General features: G+C 43.8%; 1 protein-coding gene across 2 annotated transcripts in view; it reads right to left on the reverse strand.

The window, feature by feature from the left end:
* UBASH3B (ubiquitin associated and SH3 domain containing B) overlaps nucleotides 1–23,204 on the reverse strand; it is an 80,122-nt gene that overhangs the window by 3,646 nt on the left and 53,272 nt on the right. For both annotated transcript variants that reach the window (XM_058819038.1, XM_058819037.1), the window contains exons 4-13: nucleotides 22,679–22,877; nucleotides 18,415–18,584; nucleotides 16,784–16,992; nucleotides 13,573–13,708; nucleotides 11,793–11,913; nucleotides 10,074–10,196; nucleotides 6,438–6,530; nucleotides 5,262–5,406; nucleotides 3,275–3,381; nucleotides 472–581 (exon numbers count right to left, since the gene is read on the reverse strand). In XM_058819038.1, coding sequence (XP_058675021.1) covers nucleotides 472–581; nucleotides 3,275–3,381; nucleotides 5,262–5,406; nucleotides 6,438–6,530; nucleotides 10,074–10,196; nucleotides 11,793–11,913; nucleotides 13,573–13,708; nucleotides 16,784–16,992; nucleotides 18,415–18,584; nucleotides 22,679–22,877 — 1,413 coding nt within the window. The remainder of the gene's footprint in view (nucleotides 1–471; nucleotides 582–3,274; nucleotides 3,382–5,261; nucleotides 5,407–6,437; nucleotides 6,531–10,073; nucleotides 10,197–11,792; nucleotides 11,914–13,572; nucleotides 13,709–16,783; nucleotides 16,993–18,414; nucleotides 18,585–22,678; nucleotides 22,878–23,204) is intronic.

The raw sequence follows: 23,204 nt of genomic DNA on the forward strand, positions 1-23,204 counted from the left end.
GAATGTACTTTTAAGAATGTAGGTTTGAATGAAATGTAGGTTTAAGAAAGCAGTTTTGAATGGGATGTAGGTTTAAATGGGATGTAGGTTTAAACAGGGACCAGCTCAAAGCAAGTGTGGTCCCAAACCAGCACAGCTTTGGGGGAAATGTGGATGTTCCTGCAGCTCAGGAACATTTTTGTTCCTGTTTTGTTTGAATTTTGGGGGGATATGGATGTTCCTGCAGCTCAGGTGGGCACCTGACCCCACAAACCCAAAAGGCTCCCAGCAAACCCTTCTCAGGTGGGCACCTGACCCCACAAAGCACAAACTGTCCCTGCACACCCATCTCAGGAGGGTCCCTGACCCCACACTCTGCCCCAGCCTCTCAAACCCTTCTCCCTCACCCTCCTGACTCCTGAAATGAGTCCATGTCAGACCAAGCCCTGCTCCAGCAGATCTCCACTTGGTTTTGTCCCTGCTGGCCCTCACCTTTCGGACCATCTGTACAAAATCCTTGGAGTTCTGGGGTGACAGCCCCTGGAGCTGGCAGGTGCAGGCCTCCAGGGAGGAGGCATGAGCCACGATCAGGATGTTATTTCCTGAAATAAAATGAGAAACACTGTTGGGGAAGGTGAAACAGGAAAGCCTTATCAATATCATTGCCTGGCAAAAGATTCTGAGAATATGGAAACTATAAGCGAGATTGAAATGAAAGCAAGCTTTGAGATCCCTCAGTTACTGAACAACTGGGAAACAATGGTGTGGCTGGCTGAAGGTGATCCCCTTTTGATGGAACAACACCCTCTGCTTGCAGACAGGCCCAAGGGTCAGGGCAGACCCTACAGCTTGGCAGAAGGGGCCCAAAGAGGAGATATTAGGGTTTAAAATGTAACACAGTGTGGTGATGTAATGATTCTTACAGGCTGCATGTAAATGCTGCAGGATTTGTGTATTGTACTAGATTGGTTAGTGAGGATTAGAATATCCAAAACAGAAGATAATTTATTGCATTGGAACGGGAACCTTTCTCTCTTTTCCTCACTCTCTCATCCTCTTTACCACTCTCTTTACCTCTCTCTCCCTCTTTGGGGCTGCTCTGAGCTGTGGCTGGCAGCTCCCAGCAGGGCCCTGCACCCAGGCCCTTTGCAATAAACCCCAAATTCCCAGCCCTGGCTCCAGAGATCTCCCATCTCTTTCTGTCCCCACTGTCCCACCCCTGTCACTCCTACAAAACACAGCCTGAGGAGGGACCCAAAGCCAGGTTTAGGGGCTGGTGCCCCAGATCAAGCAGCCTTTTAAAACACTTTATCCTACAACAACACATCAAGCTGTGAATTGTCGCTGTCACATCCTCTGAAAAATCCCTTTTGCCCAGGATTTCTCTCCTAGGAAGCTGAGAAGCCTCAGAGAAAAAGGAAAACAATAATTATCTGATTTGCTTCTCCTGTGTTTTGCTGCTTTGGAATGTGTTTGGAGATTGTTTTATTGGTTTCATGGGAATTGTTTTGACTCTTCGTCCAATCAGCGCCAAGCTGTGTAGGGACTCTGGAAAGAGTCACGAATCTGCATTATTATCTTTTTAGCCTTTTGTCTGTATCCTTTCTGTATTCTTTAGTATAATATAATTAATATAATATAATTAATATAATATAATTAATATAATATAATATAATATAATTAATATAATATAATATAATATAATTAATATAATATAATATAATATAATATAATATAATATAATATAAATATCAGCCTTTTGAGAACACAGAGTCACATTCATCATTCCGCCCTGCCACGGGGCACCCCACAAATACAAGAGTGAATGAAGGGGAAAATGAGATTTGTTAACATGTTTAGAGCATTTCTCAGTTTTCAGGGTAGTGCTTAACTCATTCCTACTTGGTTTGAAAATGCTTTCTGGAGAAAACAAGAATTCCAGTGAGGTTTCAGCTGTGTTGGGAAGCAGATGCTTTTTGCCTACGCAAAAATTAATTCCTGTTACAACAAACACTTTAATTTCACTTGCTGGCTTTGCACAGTGGCAGCTCTGCATTTCCATTTCTGAGATCCTTCACAAGCAATGCCCCACTGTGCTTTTGAATTTTTGCGTGCAAACCATTAAAATCAAAGCTTAGAATGCAGAGTCAGGTCAGCGAGAGGAAATCTGTGAAAACGACAGAATTTAGGGATTCTCAGAATCAACAATAACAGTTAGAGGTTTTTTAAAAAAAATCAATATTGTGTTTGGAGAAATGTTCTAAGGTTTTTATGGAAATATAAGTTGGAGGAGGGGCTTGGATAGGGGAGGGAAAATGTCCCATTTAGTGGTGGGAACACACAGCAGAGGGCAAATAATAAATAAATTCCCACCATTCCAATGGAATCCCTAAAATAATTCTGCTGTTTAACTTTATGGATCTCTCTTGTAAGAGAAGTATATCTGAAAAATAATTCATCTAATCCCTTGGGAATAAATTCCCATCATTCCAATGGGATCCCTAAAATAATTCTGCTATTTAACTTTCTGGCCTTGACTTGTAAAGTGATGTATCTGGAAAAGAATTCATTTATTCCCTTGGGAATAAATTCCTATCACTCCAGTGGGTAAGGATCCCTAAAATAATTCTGCTATTTAACTTTATGGACCTCTCTTGTAAGGTGATGTATTTAAAAATAATTCATTTACTCCCTTGGGAATAAATTCCCATCATTGCAATGGGATCCCTAAAATAATTCTGCTGTTTAACTTTATGGCCCTCTCTTGTAGGGTGATGTATCTAAAAAACAATTCATTTATTCCCTTGGGAATAAATTCCTATCACTTCAATGGGTCAGGATTCCTAAAATAATTCTGCTATTTGACTTTATGGAACTCTCTTGTAAGGTGATGTATCTGGAAAATAATTCATTTATTCCCTTGGGAATAAATTCCTATCACTTCAATGGGTCAGGATTCCTAAAATAATTCTGCCATTTGACTTTCTGGCCCGCTCTTAAGGTGATGTATCTGCAAAACAATTCCGAAGGGAATAAGTGAATTCTCTTGGGAATTTCCATTTATTCCCTTGGGAATAAATTCCTATCATTCCAATGAGTCGGGATCCCTAAAATAATTCTGCCATTTGACTTTCTGGCCCTCTCTTGTAAGAGGAGTTTATCTGAAATTATAGCTCAGGACTTTCCAATGGTTCTGGGAGAGAGGATGGGAGATTCAGGGCTGGGAATTTATCCTCTAAGAGAGAAATAATTCAGGAATGTTGGAATTGCCACCCCCTCTGCAGCACTCACTCACCTTTGCCTTTACATTCACTGATGATTTCCTTCGTCACTTGGTAGCTTCTGCTGATGTAGGAGTCGTAAGACTCAGAAACCACCAACTTGCTGACAGGAATATGAGGTCTGAGGGGAGAGAAACACAGCCAGGGAATTGTAAAAATAAAGAATTCTAACTGACTGCAAGGACTGGGAGGAGAAAAAAACAGCCAGGGAATGGTAAAAATAAAGAATTCTAACTGACTGCAAGGACTGGGAGGAGAAAAACGCAGCCAGGGAATGGCAAAAATAAAGAATTCTAACTGACTGCAAGGACTGGGAGGAGAAAAAAACAGCCAGGGAATGGTAAAAATAAAGAATTCTAACTGTAAGGTCCGTGCAACCTCTGTGATCAGGAGGAAGTGCCAGTGATGTGGGAAATTTGGTTGATAATAAGCCAAAATTTATTTTATATGTATATATTTTATATAGAATAATATTTATATAATTTATATATAAATATATAAAAATACTAACTATTATATAATATATTTATGTTTGAATTTCTTATATATTATATAATCTCAGGTCACATATATATATATTCTACATATATTGTATAGAATTTTCAGGTCATATATATATTTAATATATATTTAACATATAATTTATATATTTATAGATATTATTTAATATATGTACATATACATATGTATATACATATATAAATTTATATATAATTTATATATATTTATATATAATTTTCAGGTCATATATACATATATATAAAAAATATATGTATATTTTATATATTATTTAATATACCTACATACATATATATACACACATATATATTTAGACACATACATGTATATATACATATATAAATAAATAATAATAATACTATATATATATATAATTTCCAGGTCATATATATTATATGTATATTTATATCTATTATTTAACATATCTATGTACACATATACACACACACACATATATATATATATATATATATATATATATATATATATATATATAAATTAAAAAATATAAAAAAATATAAAAATATATAATTTTCAGGTCATGTTCAGCACAGCAGCCCGGAGCCTGCTCTGAGTTTCTCTGGACACCCTCAGCAGCTCTCCCAGCCTGTGGTGACATTCACCCTGAGCAGGTTTGGGTGCTGGGTGCCCCGAGCAGGTTTGGGTGCTGGGTGCCCCGAGCAGGTTTGGGTGCTGGTGCCCCGAGCAGGTTTGGGCACTGGGTGCCCCAAGAGCCCCAGTTTGTGCAGGTTTAGGTGCTGGTGCCCTGAGCAGGTTTGGGCACTGGGTGCCCCGAGAGCCCCAGTTGTGCAGGTTTGGGTGCTGGTGCCCTGAGCAGCCCCAGTTGTGCAGGTTTGGGTGCTGGGTGCCCTGAGCAGGTTTGGGCGCTGGGTGCCCCGAGCAGGTTTGGGCGCTGGGTGCCCCGAGAGCCCCAGTTTGAGCAGGTTTGGGTGCTGGGTGCCCCGAGAGCCCCAGTTGTGCAGGTTTGGGTGCTGGGTGCCCTGAGAGCCCCAGTTTGTGCAGGTTTGGGTGCTGGGTGCCCCCAGAGCCCCAGTTTGAGCAGGTTCGGGTTCTGGTGCCCCGAGCAGGTTTGGGTGCTGGGTGCCCCGAGAGCCCCAGTTGTGCAGGTTTGGGTGCTGGGTGCCCCGAGAGCCCCAATTGTGCAGGTTTGGGCGCTGGGTGCCCCCAGAGCCCCAGTTTGAGCAGGTTCGGGTTCTGGTGCCCCGAGAGCCCCAGTTGTGCAGGTTTGGGCGCTGGGTGCCCTGAGCAGGTTTGGGTGCTGGGTGCCCCGAGCAGGTTTGGGTGCTGGGTGCCCCGAGCAGGTTTGGGTGCTGGGTGCCCTGAGCAGCCCCAGTTTGTGCAGGTTTGGGTGCTGGGTGCCCCCAGAGCCCCAGTTTGAGCAGGTTCGGGTTCTGGTGCCCCGAGAGCCCCAGTTGTGCAGGTTTGGGCGCTGGGTGCCCCGAGCAGCCCTGCCCTCGGTACCTGTAGGTTGTGTCCACGCTGAGCGTGGCTGCAGCCAGGTCTGCGGGGGGGATCCAGGCGGGCAGCGAGCTCCCCGACACCCACTTGGTCCACTCGAACAGGCCGGGCTCCACCCGGATCTTCAGGCTGTTCTCCTGCTGCATGCCTGCGACACACGGACAGGGGAGGAACAGAGCAGCTTTAATGCTTCAGGTATTTGTTAATTAAAAAATAAATTTAATTGTAATTATTATTAAATAAATAAAATTAATTAACTTTATGTCATGTATATGGTTCACTCAAACAAGCCGGGCTCTACCCAGATTTTCAGGTTGTTCTCCTGTTGCATACCTGGAAAACAGGGAGATGAGGCCAGGTAGCAGTGAGAAGGAAGAGATAAGATTTAATGCTTCAGGTGTCTGTTAATTTATTGGTTTTCTATGGGAAATTAATTATTACTGTTCCTATTTTCCTATTGTTAAGTATTGCTTATTCCTGTTCTCTATAGGAAATTAGGTATTAAAAAAAATTAAATTATTTAATGTATGCCCTACAACTGATTCGTAAATAATCAAATAATTATTGAAACAAAAATATATTAATTATAAAAATCAAAAATAATTAATTTAATGTATTCCCTACAATACATACATTGTATACAATGTATTGTAGGGAATGTCAAACTCTGGCTGGCAGCTGGTGCAATTAGAAAAGGGCTCCTTATAGATTGTGCTGATAGAAAATATATTGCTATGGAAATAATGATTGCCATTCACTTAATAGATAATAGTAATTAATTTAGTTAGAATAGAATAATATATATAGTAATAATATTATCTATAATAAAATAGAATATAATAATAGAATAATAGAAGAATATACAATAGAATTATTAAATAAAATAATGAATAAATTTAATAATAATTTTATTAATCAATAAAATAATAATAACCTATATATTAAAAATAAATTTTAATGAATAAATAATGCATTTAAAGAAATTAAATTTATTTAAATAATTAAATAAAAATGATATAATAATACACCAATATATAATATAATAATATAAAAATTAATTCAACAATAAAATTAATACTAATTACCACCCCCCCATGGACTTAGGCCCATGTTTTTTCCCTGTTTGTCAGATTTTTTGCAGCACATGAGGACACCCCAGCCCGTCCCTGTGTCCCTTACCTTTCAGGATGTTGTGGGCTGTCTGCACGCAGCGCAGCGAGGGCGAGCTGTAGATGTAGTCTACAATGGTGTTGGTTTCTAGCAAGGCTTCACCTGCAAGACAGTGTCCCCTCAGAGCCTCAGATGCCACCAGCAAAGTGTCCTTGGGCCCGTTCATTGCCACCAGGAAAGTGTGCCCTCAAACCCCTTTAATTCCCCACAAAATGTGTCCTTGGACCCCGTTAATGCCACCAGCAAAGTGTCCTCAGACCCCGTTAATGCCACCAGGAAAGTGTCCTTGGACCCCGTTAATGCCACCAGCAAAGTGTCCTTGGGCCCGTTCATTGCCACCAGGAAGGTGTGCCCCCAAATCCCTCTAATTCTCCACAAAATGTGTCCTTGGACCCCATTAATGCCACCAGCAAAGTGTCCTTGGACCCGTTCATTGCCACCAGGAAAGTGTGCCCTCAAACCCCTTTAATTCCACACAAAATGTATCCCGGGACCCCTTTAATGTCACAAATTGTGTGTCCTTGGACCCCATTAGCAAAGTGTGCCCTCAAACCCTTTTAATGCCATCAGAAAAGTGTTCTCAGACCTCATTAATGCCACCATCAAAGTGTCCTTGGACCCCTTTACTGCCACCAGCAAAGTGTGTCCTCAAACCCTCTTAATGCCACCAGCAAAGTGTGTCCTCAAACCCTCTTAATGCCACCAGCAAAGTGTCCTCAAACCCCTTTAGTTCCCCACAAAATGTGTCCTTGGATCCCTTTACTGCCACCAGCAGAGTGTGTCCTCAAACCCTTTTAATGCCACCAACAAAGTGTCCTCAAACCTCGTTAATGCCACCAGCAAAGTGTCCTTGGAGCTCTTCAATGCTACTCAAAGTGTGTCCTTGTCCCCTGAATGCCACCAGTTGAGTGTCCTTGGAACCATTTATTACCACCAGAAAAGTGTGCCCTCAAACCTCTTTAATTCTCCACAAAAATGTGTCTCTGGACACCTTTACTGCCACCAGCAGAGTGTGTCCTCAAACCATTTTAATGCCACCAATAAAGTGTCCTCAGACCTCATTAGTCCCACCAGCAAAGCGTCCTTGGAGCTGTTAATGCCACCCAAAGTGTGTCCTCAAACCCTTTTAATGTCACCAGAAAAGTGTCCTCAGTAAAGTGCCACCAGTAAAGTGACCTTGGACCCCTTTAATGTCACAAATTGTGTGTCCTTGGACCCCATTAGCAAAGTGTGTCCTTGAACCCCTGAATGCCACCAACAAAGTGTCCTTGGACCTCTCCAAAGCCACCAGCAAAGTGTCCTCACACCCCTTGAGTGCCTCCAGGAAAGGGTGTGCACAGACCTCTCCAAAGCCACCAGCAAAGTGTCCTTGGAGCTCTTAATGCCACCCAAAGTGTGTCCTTGTCCCCCAAATGTGACCAGCAAAGTGTCCTTGGAGCTGTTAATGCCACCCAGTGTGTCCTTGTCCTCTGAGTGCCACCAGTAAAGTGTCCTTGGAGCTGTTAATGCCACCCAAAGTGTGTCCTTGTCCCTGAATGCCACCAGCAAAGTGTGCTTGGAGCTCGTTATGCCACCCAAAGTGTGTCCTTGTGCCCCGAATGCCACCAATTTAAAATGTGTTTAAAATGTAACACTTTGTAAAGTGTCCTTGGAGCTCTTAATGCCACCCAAAGTGTGTCTTTGTCCCCCAAATGACACCAGCAAAGTGTCCTTGGAGCTCTTAATGCCATCCAAAGTGTTTCCTTGTCCCCTGAGTGCCACCAGCAAAGTGTCCTTGGAGCTCTTAATGCCACCCAAAGTGTTTCCTTGTCCCCTGAGTGCCACCAGCAAAGTGCTGTGACACTCACAGGGTCCCCTTCTGTCCCTGCTGCCATGTGGAGCCTGAGCATCCTCCGGCTGCCCTGTGGTTTATTTGTGCTCAGACAAGGCAGGATAATTTTAGCTGCCCCAGTTTGGCTGTGCCCAGCAAGGAGTGCTGGAAGGATTTGAGTTGAAATGCTCAGAGCTGTGTGTTTGAGGGCTGGGCTCTCCCATCACAGCTCCCAAGATGTGCTGCTTCACCGACAAAGGATTTTATCTGTGCACAAAGCAGCAGGCTCAGGGATGAGGATGGGGAGGGTGGGAGAGCGCTGGAAATGATTGGTGACATTATAAAGCCGGGCAGGCTGATAAAAGGATGCTGGTGTGGCAAGCTGGGGGGAAAAAAGCAGATTTTGGAGGAGGTGACAGCCACACTGCTGCAGTGCTCCACAAGGTGGATAATAACAAAATTTTCCCAGTGCATTCATCCTTTGGTGGCTCTGATTCCCCCCATGTCCCACATTTCTGCTTTGCCTTCTCAGCTGCAGCAGCTGAGGGAGATGAGGTTTCCTTTGGAAGAGGAAAATTGCTGGGGAAGGTGAAGGGACTTTGAAAAGCTCCTTGAAAGATTTAAATCCTGTCAGCTCAAGGCATCCAATCCATTTTTCCTGCCTTGAACGTTTCCATTCTCTGATGGGGGGAAGATAATGGGAGGAAGTGGGAGGAAGAAAACAAACCTTCCTGGGCAAGGTCTTCATGGAACCATGGAATGGTTTGGGTTGGAAAAAACCAAAAACCCCCTGGCCAGGGACACTTTTCACCACTCCAAGTTGCTCCAAACCCTGTCCAACATGGCCTTGGACACTTCCATGAATGAGTCACACTCATGGGAACAATTCCTTTAAATCCTTGAAAGATTTAAATCCTGTTAGCTCAGGGCATCCAATCCATTTTTTTTCTTCCTTGAACATTTCCTTTCTCTGATGGAGGGAAGGTAATGGGAGGAAGTGGAAGATAATGAAGTTTCCTGGGAAAGATCTTCATGGAACCATGGAATTATTTGGGTTGGAAAAACCAAAAAACCCCCTGGGCAGGGACACTTTTCACTATCCCAGGTTGCTCCAAATCCTGTCCTTGAACACTTCTATGAATGTGCCACACTCATGGGAACAATTCCTTTAAATCCTTGAAAGATTTCAATCCTGTTAGCTCAGGGCATCCAATCCATTTTTTTCCTGCCTTGAATGTTTCTTTTCTCTGATGGGGGAGGAAGATAATGGGAGGAAGTGGGAGGAAGATAATGTGCTTCACACTGCAGCAATAATGAAGTTTCCTGGGCAAGATCTTCACGGAACCATGGAATGGTTTGGGTTGGAAAAAACCAAAAACCCCCTGGCCAGGGACACTTTTCACCACTCCAAGTTGCTCCAAACCCTGTCCAACCTGGCCTTGGACACTTCCATGAATGGGCCACACTCATGGGAACAATTCCTTTAAATCCTTGAAAGATTTAAATCCTGTTAGCTCAGGGCATCCAATCCATTTTTTCCTGCCTTGAACATTTTCATTTCTCTGATGGAGGGAAGATAATGGGAGGAAGTGGAAGATAATGAAGTTTCCTGGGCAAGACCTTCATGGAACCATGGAATGGTTTGGGTTGGAAAAAACCAAAAACCCCCTGGGCAGGGACACTTTTCACCACTCCAAGTTGCTCCAAACCCTGTCCAACCTGGCCTTGGACACTTCCATGAATGGGCCACACTCATGGGAACAATTCCTTCCCAAAAATCCCCCCCCAAATCCCCCCAGTCCAGCTGCAAGCTTTGCCTGCTGAGCAGCACTTACCCACGAGCCTGGCCTGGGTGCAGCCCAGCACGGTGATGGGAGCATCTTTTTCATAATCCCTGAAACCACCACTCCTCTGAGGTAAGTTGTGAGGCATGTTCAGGTTGCTGCGCATGTACCTGCCTGCAGGGAGAGGTGCCGAGCTGCAATTATTCCCCCAGACAAAAGCAGGAACATCAACACCTGATTTTCTCCTCTCCCACCACCTCAGCTGTGCCTAAGCCCGGCTCATGAGCAGGTTTTTTTCCCATACAAATTTACAGGAATCTCACAAAATTAAATTAAATTAATTTTAAATCTCTCACCAGCTCAAAATCGGCACAGAATGTTGCTAAGGTTCTCAAATTTATTTATTTTTTTTAGGACTGATTTCCCCAAGGGAATGTCATTTCTATCCCACAACAAACATTCCACTTTTACAGGAGGTTGGAATATCAGAGTTTAGAAAGAAGGGAGTTGTGAAATCATCCTTTCACCACAAGGTTTTGAATAGAGGAATCTTTTAGGACAGATTTGTGATCAGCTCTAAGGCCAACACAGCCTGAAGTTATAATTTATTCACTAGTCTGAAACCAGAGCATAACATTTGGTTTAAAACACCAATTTATACCCCAGAAACCACTCTGAGCAGTGTTATTTTCATTTAACAACAAGTGAATGGCTCCATTTCATGAGACCCAGCAGTACAAAATTTTTCTTTGATGGCAGCAAATGTTTTCATTGAACACAGACTGCCAACACCATGACTGCATTTTCTCTGTGGTGATGGAACTGTAAGCACTCCTGTGATATATTCCCAAATATTGCCAAATGGAGCATTTCCTCCTTGCTGCTGCTGGCTGCACAAAAATCAAAATTTTGTCTTAAAACCCACAGCTTCTACCAGAGAGTGGCCACTTCTTCCTCCATGAAATCCTGGGATACCCCCAGATAGCAATAAAGGTGAATAACAAAGGGCAGAAGACCTCAAAGTTCCAGCAGCAAAGGCTCCACTTTCATATTACAGCATATTTTATATTCAATTTTCCAAGTTATTGTGTTTTATTCTAAATTGGCTAGAATAAAACTAACTAAATCATTAGAAGAAATTCTAACTCTCTGCCACTCAATTCATTGGTTAGAAGGCGCCTGTGTGTGTATGTGCTAAGACTCTATCTTTACACAGGTGTTTACGCTTTTTCTTTGTGGATTTCTTCATTTTCACAGATTCAAACTGCCTTTTGACAAGAATATTGTTATGTAAACTCATTCTCATGGTTCTTTTCCATGGGAACGTAACAGGCTACCTGTTAATTGAGCTGAAATAGAAAGGCCTGATTTTATAATGTGGGAGAGTTTTACAGTGACTTCTGTGAGCCAGAGAGGAGTTTGATAAGAGGATGCATATTTGATAAGAGGATTCATGTTTGATAGGAGGATCCACGTTTACCCCAGAAAGAATTCTCTACCAAGGTCATTGACACAGAAACCAAGAAAAAAGAAGGATAAATAAGAGAAGCCTGCAACTCTTTATTCCATAAGCACTTTGTTTGTCTTGTGACCAATAAGTAAACTGAAGAGTTTTGTAAGAATGCATAAAAAGCATGCATGCTGTAATAAAAACAGGTTTGAAACCTTCTGAAAACAGAGTGTAGCTTTGTGTTGTGACCATCTCAACTATGACATTTTCAGGCATTTTTAAAATAAGTTTTTACCCTACATGCGACACGCTGGGCTCACCTTTGGCATCGAAGCACTGGGACAGCCAGTACTTGCCAAACACCACATCCATCCTCTCTCCATGCCTGCACACGAACAGGCAGCGCTTCTGAGGGCCCGGCTGGCTGCTTATCCTCAGGGGCTGATGTTGGGGGAGATGAAACAGGAAAGCCTTATCAATATCATTGTCTGGCAAAAGATTTTGAGAGTTTGGAAACTATGAGGGAGATTGAAATGAAAGCAAGCTTTGAGATCCCTCAGTTACTGAACAACTGGGAAACAATGGTGTGGCTGGCTGAAGGTGATCCCCTTTTGATGGAACAACACCCTCTGCTTGCAGGCAGCTCCAAGGGTCAGAGCAGACCCTGCCAGCTTGGCAGAAGGGGCCCAAAGAGGAGTTTTTAGGGTTTAAAATGTAACACAGTGTGGTGATGTAATGATTCTTATAGGCTGCATGGAAATGCTGCAGGATTTGTATCTTGTACTAGATTGGTTAGTGAGAATCAGAATATTGAACACAGAAGAAGATTTATGGTATTTTAACAGGAACTTTGCTCTCTTACCTTCTCATCCTCTCTCCCCTTCTCTTCTCTCGGGCCTGCTCTGAGCTGTGCCTGGCAGCTCCAGCAGGGCCCTGCACCCAGGCCCTTTGCAATAACCCACAAGTTCCATGACCAGAAGAAGATTTATCGTATTGTAATGGGAACCTCTCTCTCTCATCCTCTTTACCACACTCTTACCTTCTCTCTCTTTACCTCTCTCTCCCTCTTTGGGGCTGCTCTGAGCTGTGGCTGGCAGCTCCCAGCAGGGCCCTGCACCCAGGCCCTTTGCAATAAACCCCAAATTCCCAGCCCTGGCTCCAGAGATCTCTCGTCTCCATCCGTCCCGACCATCCTACCCCTACAGGCTGCAAGGGAATTGATGCCTTCAGTTGGAGCTTTTATATTTTCCACATTCTGCCCTGCATTGGTATAGAGCTCTGAACTTCAACACATATAAATTGTCACCAAGTTCTCCTCACAGCTCAGTCCCACAGAACAATCCTTGTCCAGCCCCAGAACCAAGGACACCACTGCAGCTCCAGCCCAAAAAGTGCAAACAACAGAGAACTGAGCAACAAACAACAGAAAACTGAGCAACAGAGAGCAAACTGGGAGGCTGGGACTGCAGAACCTGGAGTTGGAATTGGACAACTAACTCCATGTGGAAATCGACCAAAATTTATTAAAGTGTGAAAACTCGTGACCTGCCATCCATCTTGGGTGTAGCTCTGGCTGGGCTCTTGTACAGCCCAAGCTGTGTCCTTTAAAAAATAAATTAATTATATCCTTTTAAAAAATGCCCATTTTATTCCTCTAACTGTCCAGCCTCTCCAAGCATGAAAGTGGCAGCAGGCTTGACTTTCAGCAGAGTGCAGAGACCTCAGAAAACCACAAGATTTGGATTTTTTTTTGCTTTGCCCTTGTGCAAACATCCCAGGGAAGGCTGCAGGATTTGTTGCCTTGATGGGTTTGTGGGGCTCTTTGGGAATTTATAATCCTGCTACACTTATCTATACATAAAATCATTTATCTATCCATATAATCCTGGTGCATTGACATTTATTTTATGTGCTATAAAGCTGCTGAGGGGGGCAGAGGAGGGGGTCCTGCCACCCCAGCTGAAGAGGCAGTTTGGGGACAGGGCTGTGCCATTAAAAACTCTGTAACTTGTGCTGCAGGGAGTGAAAAGATAAATTTTTTTTAGGAAAATCCATTCGGTGGAAGGTTGTCCCTAATGATTTCTGGCTGTGGGTCCCTACCTGCACGTTCTGGCAGATGATGGTGAGAGGCCCAGCGTCCCCTGGCCCTTGGTCTTCCTGCTGCCTTCTCTCCAGAGCTCCATCAGCAAAGGCTTGGAGGGATGGGCAGGATGAGGTGTTCAGGATGGAGTAGGACCTGCCAAAAATAGAAAAACATTGTCTTTGGGAATGGTCTTTGTGCTCTCAGGATGTTTCTGTAGCCTGCAGGAGCTGGTGGTAATTATTGTTGTAATTATTTTATTATTATTTGGAGTTTAGTGCTGCTCTGAGAGCACCTTGCCAGGTGATGCACACACGCGAGGAGACAATTCCATCTCCATGGGCCGTTTCCTTAGGAACAATTCACAGAACAATTCCCAAACTTTGCCCTGGGAGATTCTCTCCACCCTGGAATGTCCTCATGGAAAACGCCAGGACCCTCCTGATGGCCACAGGATGCTCACTAACATCACCTGGGGACCTTTCCATGCCACTGACCGTGGATTTGTGATCCCAAATTTGGGAATGAACGGCTGCAGGGAGTTTGCACTCATTTCTAGCACAAGCTGTGGCTGCAGCAGGAAGCTGGGGCCTCTCCCTGTTCAGTTCTCAGGGTTCCTGTGCCCAAAACAGCTTCTCCCCCTGTTGCTCCTGCAGTTTTCAGTGCTGCCTATTCCCCTTCCTGTTCAGTTTTCAGGGTTTCTGTGCCCAAAACAGCTTCTCCCCCTGTTGCTCCTGCAGTTTTCAGTGCTGCCTATTCCCTTTCCCACCTGTTTGGGAATTTATTTATTCCCCCAGTGCCTCCTGTTGAGGGCACCAAAGGGATTTAACAGAGCCCACTCTCCCTGCAGGGCCCTGCCTAATGATGGTCCCTCTGAACAAAGCTCTCATTCCCACATATTCAAGGACTTTGGCCAAAACCCTGGGGACTAAAATGTGACAGGCAATTACAGAAGCGGCCCCGACCCTCTGCTGACTCAGTTACCTCTGCTTAGTCATTAAAAAAATAACATTATCAGGTAATGGATGTGGTCATTTACTTTGACAGAAAGAGTTGCCAGAGCTGGCACTTTTCAGTGCCTTAAATGCAGCAGGAGCTGCTTCCTGATAGCAGCAGTTGGGATAAAATCTCCCAGGGGTGTCACAGCTGGTAAAATAGCCCCGAGTGACTCTGCCAGTGGGACAAAAATAGGTCACCTGCGTGAGTTGCATGATTTAAAGGAGGGAAAAACCCATTGTGATGTTGGTCCTGATCTATTATCTGCTGAATCAGGGTGCAAGGATGACACTGAGCTGCTGGATTATTCCTGAGCTCCCAACAGGGGCTGGCACTGTTGAATTGTTCCCCTCGTTGCCCAAATGCAGGTGGAGCATTGGGGTCAGCACTGATCCATCCTCAGTGACCCCACAGCTTGAATATTTGTGTGAACAGAATCTCAGTTCTCACTTAGGACCCATACCTATTTCTGTGCAAAGTGAATTTCTCCCAGCTGTCAGCCCTTCCTCCCGTTCTATCCCTTTCCTGTCTTGCCCATATGACATTTTTTAAGGACACTGATCTGGAGAATGCCAAGGATTTTTTGGTTACCCCACTTCCCTTTGCCCCCAGGAGCTGCCACACAATTTCTGAGCCTTTCTTTCTGTTTTAATAAAGGCCACAAAGGCTTCACCATCTATTTATAGAGGCAGGATTTGCTGGGAATGGTGCTGAGGCAGAGGCAAACTCTCAATGTGCTGGAGAAGAGCCACCAGCCTGTCCCCAGTGCTGCTGGAAAACACAAACTGCTGAGGCTGCTCCAGCTGAGTCATCTCCTGAGGACAGCTCATTGTTTGGAGGCTTTTCCTCAAAATTCTGGGATTTTTGGGGAAAAAATCCATCTCCTGCCTTCCAGATGGTGCCTTGTCTCCCCTGCTCTGGCAGGGATAAATGAGGGGTGAATTAATGATTTCAGGACCAGCATTCTGTTTCATGATTTCCCACCAAAATCAAGAGGCATAACCTTATTTAAAAGATGAGGGCTGCATTCTCACTGAAGCTATTAACAAGATCCTAAAAATCTTCCTAAATATCCTAAAGAATATTCCTGATCCAAAGTCCTTCCCAGCAGGGAATGATGCAGGGGGAAGATGTCTCTTCCCAAATTAACTCTCAGATTTACACCTTGCTGATGGCAGGCCCAGCCCAGAGGTGCCTGCACAGCAGTGCCTCCAGCAGCCATCTGCTGCAGCTCCATCAGCCACAAAGAGCTGCTGCAAAAATCTGCAAAATTCACCTTGTCCTGCAGCCCCATGCTAAGGGAGAGCATCTGCTGCTGCTTGGCTGAGATGAGGCTCTGTGTGCCAGCTCCTTCCCCTCAGTGCCCTTCTCAGCATCCCTGCTCACTGCCCCAGCTGAAATCCCAGCTGCTGCTGAGGCCTTAAGTTTGAGTATAATTAATTATATTATATTGTATTGTATTGCATTGCATTGCATTATATTATATTGTATTGTATTGTATTGCATTGCATTATATTATATTATATTGTATTGTATTGTATTGCATTGCATTATATTATATTGTATTGTATTGTATTGTATTGCATTGCATTATATTATATTATATTATATTATATTATATTATATTATATTATATTATATTATATTATATTATATTATATTATATTATATTATATTATATTATATTAATAAGTTTATATTTTCCAGATTCTGAAAAATATAAAACCCACATATTTTCTGGATTGTGCCTTTGTGCGTGACTCTGAACTTCATGTAAAGTGTCAGCAAGCTCTCGTCACAGCTCACAGAACAGTCCTTGAACAATCCTTGAACAATCCAGAACAATCCTTTTCCAGCCCCAGAACCAAGGACACTGCTGCAGCTTCAGCCCCAAAAATTGCAAACTACAGGGAATGGAGCAACAAACAACAGAAAATTGAACAACAGAGAGCAAACTGGGAGGCTGGGACTGCAAAACCTGGAGCTGGAATTGGACAATTAACCCAATATGGAAATGGACCAAAACTCATAAAAGTGTGAAAACTCGTGACTCAGTGTCCATCCTGGGCGTAGGCTTGGCCAGGCTCCTGTACTACCCAAGGTGTATCTTTAAAACCCTTTTAATAAATCCCTATTTTATTCTTTAACTCTGCCCAGCCCCTGTTCCAGGGACCTCCCAAGCCACCCCTGAGCCCACTTTTCAGCCGTGGAAAGGGGAGGAGCAGCCTGACCTACCCATGGAACACCCAGGTGCCACATTCATCCGCCTTGGTGATGTAGTTCTCAGGCAGCAGCCCCGAGCAGCCAGTGGCCAGGGAAATGCCATAAATCCAGCCCTCGCTCGTGCTGCTTTGCTCCACTGGGGACATGAAAATGAAATCCCCTGGGACCAGCTCCAGCTCGTCGTCGTTCTGGGGGGTGTAGGGGTAGATCACTTGCAGAGTCTGGGGGAGAAAAAGCACAAAATGTTGTTAATGTCACATCAAACGGGCCCCCAGCTGTGTAATAATTAGCACAGACTCCAATAAGTAATAATCTTTATTAACAAACCCATTGGTCTTTTATACATATTTATATATATATTTGCACCCCAACTGGTGCCATGATCTAGTTGAGGTGTTACAACATGGGTTGGACTCGATGATCTTAGAGGTCTCTTCCAACCTAGAAATACTGTGATTCTGTGATATTCTAGTTGGCTACATGTGGAATTGATTGGTGCTTTAGTTAAAACACCATCACCATTGGCTAATTAAGAAACCACTCTTTGGTGAACAAATCCCCATAACACATTCCACATGTGCACAACACCACGTGCAGCAAGTCGAGATAAGAATTCTTTCTCATTCTTTTCTCTGATCTCACAGCCTTTCCCAGGACAAAGCTTGGAAAAGTTGTGTAAAGCTGCTGCAATGCCACCCTTCAGCAGAGGGGCAATTTTTTGGGGTGATGATTTATTAAAATATGGATATTGATCTAGTACCGATATCCAACTGTATCCAACTGTGACAGACAAAAACTCTCTAACAGTTTAGAGTTAGAAAGTGTGTGTTTATTGTGGGATAGCTCCCAAATACACACCGCAATTTACAGATGATTACAGAGTCCTTTTATCTGTACAAGTATTGAATACCCAAAATGCAAATACATATTTATGACTTTGGTACATCCCATTCCCAATATGGATATTGATCTGGTACCGATATCCAAAAACTCTCTGACAATTTAGAGTTAGAAAGTGTGTGTTTATTGTGGGATAGCTCCCAAATGCACACTGTGATTTACAGGTGATTACAGAGCCCTCTTATCTCTACAAACATTGAATACCCAAAATACAAATACATATTCATCACTTTGGTACATCCCATTCCCCTCTCCTATGGTAATTAGTTCAAAAGCTATTAAACATGGTAATTAGTTCAAAAGCCATTAAGCATGCACAGTTTGTTCCTTGAAATGGGTCGGTGGTCCCTGTCATGGGGAGGGGTCCCAAAATGAGGAAGTCAATGGAGTCTTCCTCGTTCTGACCTCTCTACCTTTTCAATGCAAATCTGACAAATGAACCCTTGGTAGAACTCCCATTCCCATCTTCAATTGGTTTCAGAGCACAGGAGGCCACAAATGTCTCATGCTCCTAAAAGCCATTTATCAGTTTCTGTATTCTTCATTATAAACCCAGCTAACCCAACATTGTGTTGCCAAGCAATCAACTATTAGTTAACTACTAACTCTTAACTTCATCAAGGCCTACCCATTGATTTTAATTACCTCCAATAAAGCCTATCTCTAAATAAAATCCTAGCTCCTCTAAAACCCCTAAATTCCTCCAAGTTTCCGTCTCAGTGGGAGGAGCTGCCGGGCTTTACCTCGTGGTTGACGAAGCGAATGTCGCGGGAGAAGATCGCGGCCACCCAGTCGCAGCCCAGCTTGACGTCGATGCTCTGGGCCAGCTTCTCCAGCGTGGGCAGGTGGCTGCTCTGGAAGTGATAGGCCAGGGTCACGTGGAGCTGCTTCTTGTGGGGCTCCACGTGCACATCTGCAATTGGGAGAGGTGTTGGGAAGGATGAAAGTTTGGCAAGAAAGATATCTACGCTTAGCGGAAAGGTTTTTGACTATAGAACCAGAAGAAGAAATAGAAATGAAAGCAAGTTTTGATATAGAAGAAAAGAATTGCTGAGTCAGTCTCACTGGGTAACCAAGGAGGCAAAGGCTGTGTTAGTTAGAGGGGGTTTTTATGGCTTAGAGCAAAGGATAAACCCACCCCAAACAAGAAGGTGTTTTTACCAAGCAGAAAGAGAGCACAGGCAAACAAGGCAGCAAAGTTGCAAAAAAAGTCTCAGAATTTTCCACTGCAAGAAAACTGAAAAAAAAACTTCTAGCTTAAACTGTAATGTACTGACTTTTAGTGATTGGAGAACAGTAACATGAATATGGTAATTACAGCAGTTATGATGGGCTAGAGGCAAAGGTTAAGGTATAGATTGGTTCTGCTGTGTTAAAATGCTCAGCAAAGAAAAGTATATAATGCAATTAACCAAAAGAAAAGTATAAAATGCATTGTAACCAAAAGAAAAATATATAATGCATTGTAACCAAAAGTATAGAATGCATTGTAACCAAAACCAAAGGGTGTCCAGGCCTGCCTGCAGCTGGAGCTGACAGCTGTAGGCACAGCTCTGTCACCCACAACCCTGGGCTCCTGTAACATCTTGGATGTAATAAACTGCATTTTGGATACAATAAACTGCATTTTGGGTACAATAAACTGCATTTTGGGTACAATAAACTGCATTTTGAGTACAATAAACTGCATTTTGGATACAATAAACTGCATTTTGGGTACAATAAACTGCCTTTTGAAGAGCTGCCTGGAGTCCTGCAGAGATGAGGGTTGAAAACCCCTTCATGCCAGGTTGGTGACTGTGGCCTCTAACAGAGCTGGACGTGCAAAGATGCTCAAGTGGGACAAACCAGAGCTCAGCTGGAAATCTGGGAGTGTGAGGCTGTTGCTGTTGTGTTAGGGACAGCTGAACAAAGCAACACAGACCCCAAGGTCTTCTCAGAAGGCAACAGCAAAGTTTATTAGACATCCCATTCTTTTATAGACTGCTCTGAGAAAGCTGGACCTGGTGGGTCCTCAATCAACACCCCTCACCTCAGTGGCTAATTAGGAACAACACCCCTCTTGTAAACATCAAATGAGTAAACAACAAGCTCAAAACATCAGCTGAACAGATTAAAGATTATTTTAATTCTTTCTCTGAGCTTTCTCAAAGCTCCCCCTGAAAAATGCCAGGGAAAGTTTACCTGACTTTCTCTCTGAAAATTTATCTTTCTCTCTGAAAGTTTATCTGACTTTCTCTCTGACCAGGCTGCCAGCATCCACAGGAGGTCTCTAATATTGAAAATTATCAGAGATGTGACAATCCTTATTGCAACTCTGGAAATGCAGGATGTCCTGCCAAAAAAAAAAAAGAGATTTTTTCCTAGGTAGGAAATCCAGGAGGCTTTCATGAGCAGCTGAAGATCTTTCCAAAATAATCAGGTTAAAAAGCATGATTTTCACTCTCCCTCCATTGTTCTCTCTGCTGCACTGAATTACAAGTCCATGGAATTTGCAGGCTTGTGCAACGTGATTAAATCTTTTCCCTGGACATTGGTTGGATTATCAGTTTAGCCACTGAGGGTGAGGTATTCCCAAAATGTGGAAATGTAATAATGATTCAAAACGATCCTGCAGAAAAAAAGAATCTGCATCAGGAGATCATTCCAGGTGAAAAGACGTGAAATATTTGGGCTCTTCCAGTCGATGTGGAAATCACAGGATGCATTGTTTGCACATAATTTATTCATGCTTATTCAACCAAAAATTGCAATTAGATTTGACTGATTATTCAGTCACAATTGCAGCTATTCAGAGGCTTGGCTCCAATTGCCAGCCAGGGTAGCTTTGCAAGCTCATCTGTCTTTTTTGTTGTTGTTGTTTTTCATCAGTGATTAAAAAAAAAATGTTAAATAAAAACCCCAGAGACTTTAATGTGATAACCCGACCAAGCTGTGGCTGCAATGCACCAATTGCCTTCCCCTAAAAACCCCAATTTGGCCTGAATTGGAGCAGTCTCAGGGCAGAAGATTGTTGGAAACCACCAATGTTTTTTTATTCTGGGTCAGTGGGGTTTTTTTGGATAAAAATCTCATTTTTGGCTGTGCTGGAGGGAAACACTGATCCCACACTCACTGGCTGCAGTGTTCTTGGACCCACCCAATATCTGCCTTCCAAAACTTTCTTTTTAAAGATAAAATTCCTTTTCTAAAGGGAAGGGATGTTCTAGATCAGGTGAAAGCAACATTTTCCAGAGGTTCTGGACCCTCCTGGCTCCCTGTTCTGGAGCAGGGACAGACTCAGCATCCCTGCAGGGCTCTGGATGCCTGCCCAGCATGGGAGCAGCCCAGGAATGCAGAATTTGCTGCATTTTGGTGCATTTAAACTCCAGGATAAACCTGGGACTAAATGGGGAAGGACTAAACCAGTTGTGCATTTAAACTCCAGGATAAATTTGGGATTAAATGGGGAAGGACTAAACCAGTTCTGCATTTAAACTCCAGGATAAACAATGGGGAAGGACTAAACCAGTTGTGCCTTAAGATTCAGGGTAAACCTGGGATTAAATGGGGAAGGACTAAACCAGTTGTGTGTTTAAACTCCAGGATAAACCTGGGATTAAATGGGGAAGGACTAAACCAGTTGTGCCTTAAAATTCAGGATAAACCTGGGATTAAATGGGGAAGGACTAAACCAGTTGTGTGTTTAAACTCCAGGATAAACCTGGGATTAAATGGGGAAGGACTAAACCAGTTGTGTGTTTAAACTCTAGGATAAACCTGGGATTAAATTGGGGAGGACTAAACCAGGCCAAGCAGTGATGGAGGGTGGGAGGATTCTCCAGGGAGATGTCCCAGTGCTCCCAGGGTGTTGTGATTTCCCATTTTGTGGGTGACTGGAGGACATTCAGAGGTTGTTCAGCAGTGCAGAGGATGAGGTTCTGGTAATTCCCCCTCCAGAAGCAGGAGAGGATCATGGAGCACCTGTGAGCTCTGAGGTTGGAAAGAGCAACCAACCAACCAACCAACCAACCAACCAACCAACCAACCAAACAACCAACCAACCAACCAAACAACCAACCAAACAACCAAACAACCAACCAAACAACCAACCAAACAACCAACCAAACAACCAACCAAACAACCAAACAACCAAACAACTCAGGGTCTTCTCTCAGGGCCCTCCTCACACCTCAGAAATGCAGTGAAAAATGCAGTGAAAAAACAACCACGGCCTTGAAATGGCCGAGGAAAGTTCTGTGGTGGTGGCTGGAGGCGGCGAGAGGGGCAGGAAACGGCTCAGAGCAGCTGTCAAAGGGTGAAGAACCACCAAATGTCAGCTTCCCCTCCAAAACAGCGCTGCAAACTCAGCGTGAGACATCTCCCAGCTGAAAAGGCAAAGCACACGCTGGGGTGTTTGAGTTTTCACTTAAAAATCGGGGATTTGCTTTCGAGCTTTGTTTCTTGGTGGCAGCAGAGCTTTGGGGTGCTGAAAAGGCCCAAACTGTGAGCTTTGGAAGCTGCTTTGCTTCTTCATGACATCAAAGTTCTGGTTTTTCTGACACTGCCGAAAATGGGCTCCTTCATAGAATCAAAGTTTTGGTTTTCTAATGCCCTTCACGCTTCAAAGATTTGGTTTTCTGACAATGACCAAGCTGGGTTCTCATGGCATCAAATTTAGTTTTCTATCAGTGCCCAAGCTGAGCTCTTTTGGCATCCAAACTTTGGTTTTCTGACAATGTCCAGGGTGATATACTTCATGACACCAAAGTTTTGATTTTTTATCAATGCCCAAACTGGGCTCCTTCATGGCTTCAAAGTTTTGTTTTTCTGACAATGCCCAGGCTGGGCTCCTTCAGGACACCAAATTTTGTTTTTCTGACAATTCCCAAACTGGGCTCTCATGGCATCAAACTTTTGGTTTTCTATCAATGCCCAAACTGGGCTTTTTCATGACACCAAACTTTGTTTTTTCTGACAATGCCCAGGCTGTGCTCTTATGGCATCCAAGCTTTGTTTTTTCCTCACCTGCTTTGGAAGCCGCCTCTGCAGCGAAGTCTGCAGCAAACTTCTTGAGCACCTCAGCACTGTCCTCCTTGACGAAGAGCCCGATGAAGTTGGAGGACGTGTAGAGCTCCAGGGGCAGGGGCGCGGGGAATTTGCATTTCCAGCGCATCACCGTGGCCTGCAGGGCTTCCGTGAGGGCGTCCACCTTGCTGTCCTCACACTGCCAAGGAAGCAGGACAGGAGGGGATGAGGGTGGGTGGCAGTGGCCTACCTTTCCCCTCATGCAGTGAGAGAAAGCACAGGGGCATGGAAAAAAAAAAAAAAAAAACCAAAAAACCAACAACAAAAAAGAAATCTATGTTTAGAAATCCTCGGCCCCTCCCTTGTCCTCAAAGCAGGATCAGCTATCCCCAAGTAACCTCCCCAAGCTCTCCCCACCCATTCTCACACTGAGGATCACTGCAGAGGATGAGAATTCTGTCTTCTGCTGCTGCTCTTCCCTGAAAACAACAGCTTAGAAAACCAATTCCTCCTCCAGCAGCCCAGG

This window comes from Ammospiza caudacuta, chromosome 23 (assembly GCF_027887145.1).
Source record: "Ammospiza caudacuta isolate bAmmCau1 chromosome 23, bAmmCau1.pri, whole genome shotgun sequence".
Lineage (NCBI taxonomy): Eukaryota > Metazoa > Chordata > Aves > Passeriformes > Passerellidae > Ammospiza > Ammospiza caudacuta.